Here is a 12,876-nt window from a genome sequence, read left to right as displayed (position 1 = left end):
GTTCCTCATGTTGTGGTGACCTACAACCATAAAATTATTCTCATTGCTCCTTTTGCTACGGTTATGAATCGTAATGTAAATATCTGATATGCAGGATTATTTTCATTCACTGGGCCAAATTTGGCACAAATACCCAATGTGCCCAAATTTGAATTCTGGTGGGGTTGGGGGGATTGATTTTGTCATTTGGGAGTTGTAGTTGCTGGGATTTATAGTTCACCTACAATCAAAGAGCATTCTGAACTCCACCAATGATGGAACTGAACCAAACTTGGCACACAGAACCCCCATGACCAGCAGGAAATACTGGAAGGGTTTGGTGGGCATTGACCTTGAGTTTTGGAGTTGTAGTTCACTTACATCCAGAGAGCACTTTGGACTCAAACAATGATGAATCTGGACCAAACCTGGCACAAATAATATGCCAAAATGTGGGCACTGGGGTGTTTGGGGAAAATAGACCTTGACATTTGGGAGTTGTAGTTGCTGGGATTTATAGTTCACCTAAAATCAAAGAGCTCCTTGAACCCCATCAATGATAGAATTGGGCCAAACTTCCCACACAGAACCCCCATGACCAACAGAAAATACTGGTCTTTGGTGACCCCTCTAACACCCCCTAGTGACCCACCCAGAGGTCCTGACCTCCAGGTTGAGAAACTCTGCTGTAGCTGTTTCGGACTTCATTTTCCAAAATATGTGCGAAATATGCTTTGTAACTTGAAGCAGACCTTTTCTCTGTGACTTTTTTGTCTCTAATTCAGTATATATTTTGGTTAAGACATAAAGCCACTGAAGCATTCCCTTTTCAGGCATTGTCATGCTGCCCAGAAGGCCAGCTAGTGAAAGCAAACCACCAATCTTGCTTTGGAAAGGAACAACCTTGGCAATGTTGCTTCTGCTTGGAACATTGAGGCTGTCTCTCCAGTCCATTTGTCTTCCCTTGTGTAACTCTTGGTCATCTAAAAATGTGTGTTTTCCCCATTGTATATACATACTGAGGCTTAGTGTTGGTAGAATGGAGACAGAAGCGGTTGTAAAGGTAATGGAAATATCCAAAAATGAAACTTCTGTTTGTATGCATGTTCCTTATACCGCTTTTTGACCTCCTTATTCATAGATTCTAATATTAATGGATTCAACCATCCATTGATAGCAAATATTTTATAAAAACTCAGAAATGTAAATCTTGATTTTGCCATTTTATAGTAGTGAGCAAATACTCATCAGGTTGATTCAGAAATTGGTTAAATATCAAGTACTAGCTGTTGCTGTGGCCCATTGGAATTGCACAGAATAGCTCTGGTTTTGGGGGTTTTTTAGGGCCTGTGGAGGTTTGTGACATGATATTTTGTGGTTTCAACCTCGAGGTGTGGATGATGGATTGTGTTGTGAAATTTCGAGGTTGGGGGTGTTTAGTTTTGTTGTTTTGCTCGGTGCCAGGATTCCATCACTCTTTTATATATAATTCATTATTATGGTTAGAGGTAGCCTCTATTTTTTTACTGATGCTCCTAAATTGCCTGGGAAAGTTAGTTGCATTTCGATAAACTGGACTGAGATTATTTTTCCTCCTCCATCTTCAATGGAATCATTATTTTGCCTTTGACATGAATCTTGGAACAGTCAGTTGTTGAGATTAGGCAAATGTATGTGTTGCTCAAACTCCTTTATTTCCTAGCCAGGGAATGTGAACTTTGGTGACACCACTTGAAATCTCATGTCCGTCCTGAACTCAGAACTTCAGTTCCTCATCTGTCACATCTTGGCTCTAATCTGGGTCTTCAGTGAAAGGATGAGAGCAATGACTCTGAAAATGCTTTTTAGATTTGAGAAAGAAAGAAAAGGCTGAGCACAAATGACTAAGCAAGAAGGAGGAATCCTAGCAAGGCTGGCTGGCATCTCCTTTTGGGTGCATTTCCAGAAGCTGTCAGGAGAGATGTAAAGCAGCAGGATTCCAGACTAGATAAGGATGGGGATATTTTTAGCTCCTATGAACAGGGACATAACTACTGAATGAACAGCAGTCCTAATGAGAAGTTATAGGGAAGCAAAATTGTCGCGAAAATGAAAGGTTCCTGAGATGTGTTTCCTTTAGAAGAATGGTTGGAAAATCTCATCTCATCCCCCAAATGTTATTGGACTGCAATTTTCAGTAAATTTAGACAGTATAGTCAGTGAGGAAGAATGCTAGAATCTGCAGTCCAACAATGTCAACTAATGGATTGCATGATTGGGATATCAAGGTTCCTCTGGCTGCCAGTTTTATTGCTTCCTGCCAGGGAATCCTTTGTTGGGAGGTGTTGACTGGCCTTGATTGTTTCATGCCTGGAATTCCCCTGTTTTCTGAGTGTTGTTCTTTACTGTAGCCAAGTCTGGCAAACAATATTTTTAAAAAACCCTAAAATCAGGACAGTAAATAAAGAACAACACTTTAAAAACAGGGGAATTCCAGGCATGAAACAATCAGGGCCAGCTAACACCTCCCAACAAAGGATCCCCCCCCAAGCAGGAAGCATCCAGGCTTTGAAGCTGATAGGTTATTCAGTGCTAATCAAGGTGACCAATTGCAACATTCACACTTGTTTCAAGCAGACAAGAGTTCTTTCTCCCACCCTGGATATTCCACAGATATATAAACACCACTTGCCTATTTCCAACAAACTTCACAGCCTCTGAGGATGTCTGCCATAGATGTGGGTGAAACGTCAGGAGTGAATGCCTCTGGAATATGGCCATACAGCCCGGAAAACTCACAGCAATTCTTTGAGTTTGAAGGTTGAGTCAGCCTTCAGTCTTGCCCCTCTATCCACCGTGAAAATGAACAGCCAATTTTGTAATTTTGTTTCATTTTTGATCATCACATATACAAGTATCTGTTTATATATTTATTGTTGCTGAATGTTTTAATGGTAAGATAAAGATTTTAAAAAGAACTCCAGAACTATTCCACAAAGAGCAGAAAGATGTTTGGCTATCTTCTACTGTTGGATTTTGTAGGGTTACAGGGATAGATTTTTAAAAATATTTTAAATGGTATACTAAAAATAAGCAGTGGCCTTATAGACATCCTGTATAGATAACATATAGCACAACAAAACAAACCAGTCAATCAAAAAAAATTGTATCTATCTATAGGAGCAAAACATATACAACAGATTATAAATTGAAATTCCTGTTTTCTTATTAGACATGAAGTAGAATTCTCTCTTCAAATGTAGATATATTAAAATGGGTCCATTGCTCTGCAAAAGTTGCATTTGTCTTTCTCTTAAAAGACTCCTTTGGTGTGGGAATCCAGGATGCGTTGAGATCCTGTAAAATGAGCAATGGGGGATCTTCCTGGATGCTTTTTGCAGAAACCTACACACACTGCAAAACGAAGACAAAAGAATACGCATGGTTAAGAGTCCAAATAGCCATATGACCTCTGTGTTTTGGAGAGTACAGTACTGCCTACTTTTTTCTCCTGAGTTTTAGGCCAAATTTTACAGGACCTATCCAAATTACTGGACTCTTATCTTCAAGATGGACCCAACACTGTGAATAGGTTCTTTATAGTCTAAGCTAAACCCCAGAGTGGATTCAACATTCCACTTACATGTAAGCTGCCAGCTCTCTGCCCCGGAGTGTGGTGGAGACTCCTTCTTTGGAGGCTTTTAAGCAGAGGCTGGATGGCCATCTGTCGGGGGTGCTTTGAATGTAATTTCCTGCTTCTTGGCAGGGGGTTGGATTGGATGGCCCATGAGGTCTCTTCCAACTCTACTACCGTGTTTCCCCGGAAATAAGACAGTGTCTTATATTAATTTTTGCTCCCAAAGATGGTCTAGGTCTTATTTTCAGGGGATGTCTTACTTTTCCATGAAGAAGAACTAACATTTATTGATGAACAAAAAAATGAACATTTATTATATCTTGTACAGTCGTTGTCATCACAAACCAGCATAACCAGACAAACTGTGAATCCTATCAAGAATTTCTTGTTACTACCATTATTTCCATGTACAACAATCGATGGTATGTACATTTACCAAACCTGCATGCTCTGGTATTCTGTTTGTCAGGCGCTGGGCATGCTTACAAACACAAATGGTGCTAGGTCTTACTTTTGGGGGAGGCCTTATATTTAGCAATGCAGCAAAACCTCTACTAGGCCTTATTTTCTGGGGATGTATTATTTTAGGGGAAACAGGGTATTCTATGATTCTATGCTACTGACACCCTCAATTGCCCCCCATTTGGCCTAGTGATGCCATCATAACATCATTACAGTGTTCTCTCACTTATTGCTGGGATTAGGTTCCAGGACCACCCGCAATAAATAAAAATCCGCAAAGTAGGGACACTATATTTATTTTAATCTTTATTAATTATTTTAGTAGTTATACACTATTTTAAGTCTTTATCAACCAATTGTGTGTTGACAAATCGCCTCCTTCTCCTCCCGTCGCCTCTTGGGCTCCTTTTCTCTCCCTTTGGCTTCTCCTTCCTCCCTTTCTTAGGCTGTAAATTGTAATTTTTTATGATTTATAATAGTCTCTTAGAGTTCTTGAAAAACCACGAAACAGCGAATGCACTAAAAGTGAACCGCGAAGTAGTGAGGGAACACTGTATATCTCATTTATCATGTGTAACGCCTGCTTGGATAAGTGATATGATCCATATCACTAAACACAGAAGGAATAAAAGCACTTGGGAACTATGATTTCAGGGGAAAACATTATGGATGGAGAGAAGAGGTTAATCAAATAGTCCAAGAAATAAATGAAATCTATCTTGTCAAAATTGCTAATCTTTGCTTGATAGTAAAAGTAAAAGTTTCTCCTGACATTAAGTCTAGTCGTGTCCAACTCTGGGGGGTGGTGCTCATCTCCATTTCTAAGCCAAAGAGCTGGCGTTATCCATAGACACCCCCAAGGTCATGTGGATGGCATGACTGCATGGAGCACTGTTACCATGCCGCCGGAGCAGTACCTATTGATCTACTCACATTCATGTTTTTGAACTGCTAGGTTGGTAGAAGCTGGGGCTGACAGGGGGAGCTCACCCTGCTCCCCGGATTTGAACTGCTTGATAGCTGAATCCCAAAGAGAATCCAGTCTCTCATTGCAAGAATAATATACGCTACATCTTCTGCAAGTGGTACAAGATCCCTTTGTGCATTGGTGTATGTCTTTGAATGATATCCCCAAAGAGATCCAGTGTGGGGTGGGAGGAGATTTGTTTTCTGTACCTGGTGCCAGAAAGCCAATGGTGATGCTGAAGATTGTTCCAATCTTGAGCAGATTCAGGATCTCAATCGATGAAGAAGTTAAGCAGCTCTGAAGTTGGGGTTCTAGAAGGAGAAAAGCATAGAGTTTACTATCATAGAAAATTGATCTGGTTTCTTCAAAGGTTGCCAGCATTTGTCACAGCATGATTCCTCTGCCTTTAACACTGGAGTCAATATGAAAACTTTTCTTACCCCTGCATCTTTCTGCTACTAAAACACTTAAACTGTTAAACAACATAATTCTGAAAATTGTTTGAATCCTCTTGTGACTTTTTGTTGTTGTAAAATGCTTTTATGAAAGCACCTGGACTTTCTCAGAGCTTTTACAACGACGACATCCTATTTGAAGCCGAGCAAGCCCTATGACTTTGACGCACAAGCCTCAATGTACTGCTTAAGAAACTTGACCAGCGGGAACTTTAGCAATGGGGATCAAGATGGAGCAACTATTGCACAAGGAGGGAGTCCATAGCTACAATAGGTAGTTACATAATTGGTTGTGCAGCTGTGTACTCCGGTTCTGCAGTACGGTGAAAACATACCATAGAATTGTGCTAGAAGACCTAGAAAAGACTTCTCTAGCATTTCTAGGTCCTCTGTGCAATGTTATTATTTATTTATTTATTTACAGTATTTATATTCCACCCTTCTCACCCTGAAGGGGACTCAGGGTGGATCACAATGTACATATACATGCCAAACATTCAATGCCATTAGACATACGACATACAGACAGAGACACAGAGGCAATTTAACATTTTCCAGCTTCCGGCTTCATGAGGTTATGCTCGATTCCGGCCGCAGGGGGAGCTGCTGCTTAAATCATCCACTGTGACACCGAGTCCTTGATGGAGTACTTCCTCATTTTTCCGCACGCTTCTTATGGTGTCGTAAATTAGTTAAATTAGCCTCCCCACATAAAGCGGTACCTAAATGTCCCACTCGACAGATGCAATTGTCTTTCGGGTTGCTTAGGTAAACAACGAGCTAGGCTATTTAATGGTCAGGCGCTCAATCCGACCCAGGCTGGATTCAAACACATGACCCTTCAATCAGTAGTGATTTATTGCAGCTGACTACTAACCAGCTGCACCACAGCCCATTGCTATGGTCAGTGTCTGGTGGAAGCATACCACAGAATCACACTGGAGGACCTAGAAATTCCTAGAGAGAATGTATTTGTTCGGATTTTAGTAAAACCACAGGTGATGGTTCCATGGATACAGACTTTGTACTATATATCTTATAAGACAGATTCAATTTCACTTGTGGGGGAAAAGTGGTGAATAAATGGCATAGATGATACCCCAGTCCTTCCAGCAATGATTCCCCAGTCCTTCCACCAATGTCACTTTTGTGAGTCTCGACTTTCTGTACTTCTTCAAACCACCACTAGGAAAAGAAAATTCTTTCAATAACCTACGTTTTTCTACTCACCATAGAAATACTGAACATTTATTGGTCCAATCAAGGATGGATGCTCCAAATTGCAAGTGTAGCTTGTTTTCTGGTGGGGGTAAGGCAGATCTAGGAAGCTGGAGGCCTGGTGGAACCCGGCGGGGTCTGTCCAATTTTGCTGGGATGAAGGTAGCTTTTGTCGAGAAAGATACCATGTAAGCTGCACTGAAGCTGGGTAGAAGCCATGTGTTCTGCAAACAAGGGTCCAACTTGGCTTGGGTTCAGTTTGGATCTGTAAGAAAATGATGGGATGGGAGGGACGGGCTGTGGGAAGGAGAAGAAAGTTGTTACCAATCACATGGCCAGAGACCACTTCTGTAGCAGGATATGAGTTGTCCAGACAACGCCCATGTCTTCAATTTCTCAACATTTCCCAAATCAAATAAAAAAACAAGTCTCAAAAATATATCAAGCAATTTAGGAAGCAAAACACGGACTATTCAATGGATTGCTATTTATTTATTTACTTTATTATTTACAGTATTTATATTCCGCCCTTCTCACCCCCAAGGGGACTCAGGGTGGATCACATTATATACATATAGGGCAAACATTCAATGCCCATAAACACATCAAACCGAGACAGAGACAGACAGACGCAGAGGCAATTTAACCTTCTCCTGAGGGGATGTTCGATTCTGGCCACAGGGGGGAGCAGCTGCTTCATCATCCACTCTGACAACACTTCCTCATTCCAACGTTGTAAATTAGTTAAACTTACCTCCCCACTTTTTATAAGTGGTACCTTATTTCCTCCTTGATAGATGCAACTTTCTTTCGGGTTGCTAGGTCACCAACGAGCAGAGGCTATTTTTTATTTTTAATTGACGGGTGCTCACCCCGCCACGGGCTGGCCTCAAACTCATGACCTCATGGTCAGAGTGATTTATTGCAGCAGGCTGCTTACCAGGCTGCGCCACAGCCCAGCCCCCATATTAGTATGGGAATCAGATTTAGGGGTTAAAATGGAAGAGAAACCATGGAAATCAGACTCAAGATTATAAATCAATCTCAGCACAACTACAAGAAAATACTATTATCCACTCAAACTACCTAGCATTTTTCCAGCTATATTGGAGAAGGTACGGAGGAATAAGAGATCAGAGCTTCATGTGGCTAACGTGCCCCAAAGTATCGAGATTCTTGGATGAAGTGCTACCATGGATAAGCCAAATAGTGGGGGAAATATTGATTTCTGTATTCAACAGGGGGCTGGGCTATGGCACAGCTGGTTAGCAGCCAGCTGCAATAAATCACTACTGACTGAGAGGTCATGAGTTCAAAGCCCGGGTTGGATTGAGTGCCTGACCATTAAATAGCCCCAGCTCGTTGTTTACCTAAGCAACCTGAAAGACAGTTGCATCTGTCAAGTAGGAAATTTAGGGACCACATATGCGGGGAGGCGAATGTAACTAATTTACATCACCATAAACATGTACAGCAGTGTGCGTGCCGGAAGATGAGGAAGTACTCCATCAAGGACTCGGCATCACAGTGGATGATGAAGCAGCAGCTCCCCCTGTGGCCAGAATCGAGCATACCCTCATGAAGCCTGAAGCTGGAGAATGTTATATAGCCTCTGTGTTTTTGTCTCTATGTGTCGTATGTCTAATGGCATTGAATGTCTGCCATGTATGTGTACATTGTGATCTGCCTGAGTCCCCTTTGGGGTGAGAAGGGCGGAATATAAATATTGTAAATAAATAAATAAATAAATAAAGTAAGAATAAGGATCTGGTAAATAAAAATCTTATCCTGCTCCTGTTATGTGCCACATGACTCAAAATAGTGAAAACCTGGAAAAGGTTAGAGAAGCTGACAGTAAAGAGTTGGTTTAACAGGATACTGGCAATAGCTCTATCAGAAAAGTATAAATTCCCATGTATTTCCTTCAAAGCGCATGTTTCTTTTCTCATGTTGTTGTTATTGTTCAAATGGCAATTAAAGCTGGGCAAAGAGCAGACCTCTGATTGCAAATAGTATTTGGATCAGTGTTCAAGTCTGAGGCATATGAATCTAAAAATTAAAAACAGGAAAAATAAAATCTCACTGAAACCAGAAAACAACAATAGCCAATAAACATTGAGGAGCCAGGAAATTTAAAATATCTGTTCAACAGACTGCGAGGTGTTATCATAAATTATAAAGATTAATATGGGACGTATCTACCTGTGGTAGGGCATGAAACTTCTGGTTAAGAAAGATGAGATAGGGAGAAGGATTTGTCTCAAAATAATTTGAGTGCATGATGGTTTGAAGGCACACACTCTGGAAAAATCCGCACAATGTTCCCCACCTTTCCAGCAGGGGGCAGCAAAGAAACAGCACAAATACTGATCAGACAGACACTATAAAAGATTGCAGTAGTATGTATTGTATAGTATTGCCATGGCTTTTATCATGGCACTACCTTTCCACACTGTTTCTGTGAAGCAATAGGCTAGCTGATGGTATGTTAGTAGGCCTTCCCATGTTAGACAAGCTTGGGGCACACAAACATTGCAATGCTCGAGGTGATCAAATTAAAATTGACAGGAAAGGCACATTTTGCATCAGATAATTATACAGAGTTTACTCGGGAAATTAAAACCTAAATAAAAATGAAGTGACATTTATTGTGAGGAGGGATGAGGCAAAAGAAGTCAAAGGACAGAATGCAGTGTGTCAATGGAAAGGTAAAGGTAATGGTTTCCCCTGATGTTAAGCCTAGTTGTATCTGACTCTAGAGGTTGGTGCTCATCTCCATTTCTAAGCTGAAGAGCCGGCATTGTCTGTAGATGCCTCCAAGGTCATTTGGCCAGCATGACTGCATGTTACCTTCCCGCTGGAGCGGTTCCTATTGATCTACTCCCATTTGCATGTTTTCAAACTGCTAGGTTGGCAGAAGCTGGGGCTAACAGCTGGAGCTCACCCTGCTCCCCGGATTTGAACCTGGGACCTTTCAGTCTGCAAGTTCTGCAGCTCTGCAGTTTAACCCACTGTGCCACCAAGGGCTCCGATGAAAAACCCACAAATATTACCATAATCGGAGTTGGTGCTCCAACTACAGAGACAAGAAAAGAAAGTGAAAGATTATGTGTTGGAAGTTATCCAAGGTGCTGAATTCTATTCACAAAACAGGTTCAACACATTTGGTAGCACTGGTATAGTGTGGAATAGAACCTGGAGCAGATTTTGTATCCCACTAACAGGAAGGGAGATTCCACCTGAACATGAGGAAGAACTTCCTCACTGTGAGGGCTGTTCGGCAGTGGAACTCTCTTCCCCGGACTGTGGTGGAGGCTCCTTCTTTGGAGGCTTTTAAGCAGAGGCTGGATGGCCATCTGTCAGGGGGGCTTTGAATGTGATTTTCCTGCTTCTTAGCAGGGGGTTGGACTGGATGGCCTGTGAGGTCTCTTCCAACTCTCGGATTCTATGATTCTATAAACAGGAAAGTCCCCCCTGACATGTTGCTAGGTGCCTACATCATTAAAATAAATACATAACTATGGATTGTTTTCTAACCTGACTCCCCAAACCTACCTTAACAGCCAACAGAGATAGTGAGCAATGGAGGGCTGGCCTCTGGATGATTGCAGTGCAGCAGCTTGATGTGTCCCAAAGAGCCTACCTGTAATTGGTCCTTCTTACCATAAACCTGTAGATTTATTCCATTCCCACGTACTTCGCCTAGACCCCAGACCATCATTTTACAGGTGTATCTCCCAGTATCCTCCAAGGAGACATTGGTGATGATGAGCGATCCTTCTCCTGAGCTGAGGAATGTGTTTGGATAAGATATGTTGTAGCGGTGTCCTTTATCCACTGCTGATTCAGCTCCCGGCAGGCCTTTGAACCAGGACATGGCCCCTCTGGCTGAAGGAGCCCGCCCAGTCTGGATGAAAAAGGCACAGTTCAGTGTGATGTCCTCTCCTATGATGGCAACGACCTCCGATGGAAACTGAACCACAGAAAAGTTGGCACTGACGGCTGGGAGAAACAACATGGACTTGATTATAAAGGTTATATCATATCTGGCCTCAGGATAAGTCTCCTTACGAGCAGACTGCAGTCCTTGGAGAATATAGGTACAGTTTTCAAAGTGAGGAAATATCTATTTCTCTTAACAGCTTTAAGTCTTATGTACAATCTAGATCAAAAAAAGGTAAAGGTAAAGGTTTCCCCTGACGTTTAGTCTAGTCGTGTCTGACTCTGGAGGTTGGTGCTCATCTCCATTTCTAAGCCAAAGAGCCGGCATTGTCCGTAGACACCTCCAAGGTCATGTGGCTAGCATGACTGCATGGAATTCCGTTACCTTCCCACTGGAGCGGTACCTATTGATCTACTCACATTTGCATGTTTTCGAACTGCTAGGTTGGCAGAAGCTGGAGCTAACAGCGGGCGCTCACTCCACTCCCTGGATTTGAACCTGGGACCTTTCAGTCTGCAAGTTCAGCAGCTTAGCACTTTAACACACTGAGCCACCGGAGGTTCAGATCAAGGGTCCTCAAACTCTTTAAGCCGAGCGCCAGTTCACAGTCCCTTCAGACTGTTGAGGGTATCAGACTACACACTGCACATATCTTATTTGTAGTGCAAAATAAAACCATGAAGGAACAATACAATATTTAAAATGCAGAACAGTTTTAACCAACATAAACTTACCACTATTTTAATAGGAAATGTGGGTTTCTTTTGGCTGATGAGAAAATCAAGTTAATTTGGATGGTTGTTTGTTGAGTGTCTTCAAGCTTGTTGTGTGTCTTTCGGGCTGTGTGGCCATGTTCCAGAAGCATTCTCTCCTGACGTTTCGCCCACATCTATGGCAGGCATCCTCAGAGGTTGTGAGGTATGGAGAAAACTAAGCAAAGAGGTAAATATATATCTGTGGAAAGTCTAGGGTGAGAGAGGTCAGTGTGAATGTGTGTAGTTAATCACTTTAATTAGCATTGAAAAGCTTATCTGCTGTCTTCTTCCTGCCTCTGGGGCATCCTTTGTTTAGAGTCGTTAACTGCCCTAGGTTGATTCATGTCTGGAAATCCTCTGTTTTCAGAGTATTGCTTTTTATTTACTGTTCTGATTCTTGAGTTTTTTAATACTGGTAGCCAGATTTTGTTCATTTTCATGGTTTCTTCCTTTCTGTTGAAGTTGTCCACATGCTTGTGGATTTCAATGGCTTCTCTGTGTAGTCTGACATGATAGTTGTTAGAATGGTCCAGCATTTTTGTGTTCTCAAATAGTATTCTGTGTCCAGGCTGGTTCATCAAATGCTCTGCTATGGCTGATTTCTCTGGTTGAATTAGTCTGCAGTGCCTTTCATGTTCTTTGACTCTTGTTTGGGCGCTGCGTTTGGTGGTCCCTATGTAGACTTGTCCACAGCTGCATGGTATCCGGTAGACTCCTGCAGAAGAGAGAGGATCCCTCTTGTCCTTCGCTGACCGTAGCATTTGTTGGATTTTCTTCGTGGGTCTGTAGATAGTTTGTAGGTTGTGCTTCTTCATCAGCTTCCCTATGCGGTCAGTAGTTCCCTTGATGTATGGTAAGAACACCTTTCCTCTGGGTGGATCTTTGTCTTTCCTCTCATGGCTTGTTCTTGGCCTTGCAGCTCTTCTGATGTCTGTGGTGGAGTATCCATTGGCCTGTAGAGCCCAGTTTAGGTGGTTGAGTTCACCTTGGAGGAGGTGAGGTTCGCAGATTTTTTGTGCACGGTCTGTCAGGGCTTTGATTGTGCTCCTTTTTTGACTTGGGTGATGGTTGGAGTTTTTATGAAGGTATCTATCTGTATGTGTAGGTTTTCTGTAAACTGTGTGGCCCAATTGTTGATTGGGTTTGCGGATGACCAGAACATCTAGAAATGGCAGTTTTCCTTCCTTTTCTTTTTCCATGGTGAATTGGATGTTTGGGTGGATGCTGTTAAGATGGTCCAGGAATTTGCTGAGTTCTTCCTCTCCATGGCTCCAAATCGTGAAGGTGTCATCTACGTATCTGAACCAAACAGTTGGCTTTTTTGGTGCTGTTTCTAGGGCCTGTTTTTCAAAGTATTCCATATAGAAATTTGCTACTACTGGGCTGAGAGGGCTCCCCATGGCCACTCCATCCTTCTGTTCATAGAATCCAGTGTCCCACTGAAAGTAGCTAGTGGTGAGGCAATGGTGAAACAGGGCTGT

At 42.2% G+C, this 12,876-nt stretch overlaps 2 protein-coding genes across 1 annotated transcript; one reads left to right on the top strand and one right to left on the bottom strand.

Moving 5' to 3' along the window:
- LOC103279937 (free fatty acid receptor 2) overlaps nt 1-12,876 on the top strand; it is an 87,752-nt gene that overhangs the window by 22,002 nt on the left and 52,874 nt on the right.
- LOC107983260 (uncharacterized) lies at nt 2,882-10,574 on the bottom strand. Its single transcript, XM_062962494.1, has 5 exons — nt 10,361-10,574; nt 8,695-8,746; nt 6,710-7,083; nt 5,234-5,335; nt 2,882-3,372 (listed from the first exon to the last, which is right to left on the bottom strand). Exons 1-5 carry the CDS (start codon nt 10,572-10,574, stop codon nt 3,272-3,274), a joined length of 843 nt encoding a protein of 280 aa, XP_062818564.1. The 3' UTR covers nt 2,882-3,271.

This window comes from Anolis carolinensis, unplaced genomic scaffold (assembly GCF_035594765.1).
Source record: "Anolis carolinensis isolate JA03-04 unplaced genomic scaffold, rAnoCar3.1.pri scaffold_10, whole genome shotgun sequence".
Lineage (NCBI taxonomy): Eukaryota > Metazoa > Chordata > Lepidosauria > Squamata > Dactyloidae > Anolis > Anolis carolinensis.
The sequence above is the reverse complement of the archived record's forward strand: the minus strand, read 5'-3'. Positions and strand labels throughout refer to the sequence as shown.

Excerpts from the sequence above, each read along its gene's own strand:
- LOC107983260 (XM_062962494.1), bottom strand. The coding sequence starts at position 10,574 with ATGTCCTGGTTCAAAGGCCTGCCGGGAGCTGAATCAGCAGTGGATAAA. Across the intron at positions 5,336-6,709 it reads AAATGTTCAGTATTTCTATG|AACCCCAACTTCAGAGCTGC; the intron begins GTGAGTAGAAAA and ends TTCTCCTTCTAG. Across the intron at positions 3,373-5,233 it reads CATTGGCTTTCTGGCACCAG|TGTGTGTAGGTTTCTGCAAA; the intron begins GTACAGAAAACA and ends TTCGTTTTGCAG.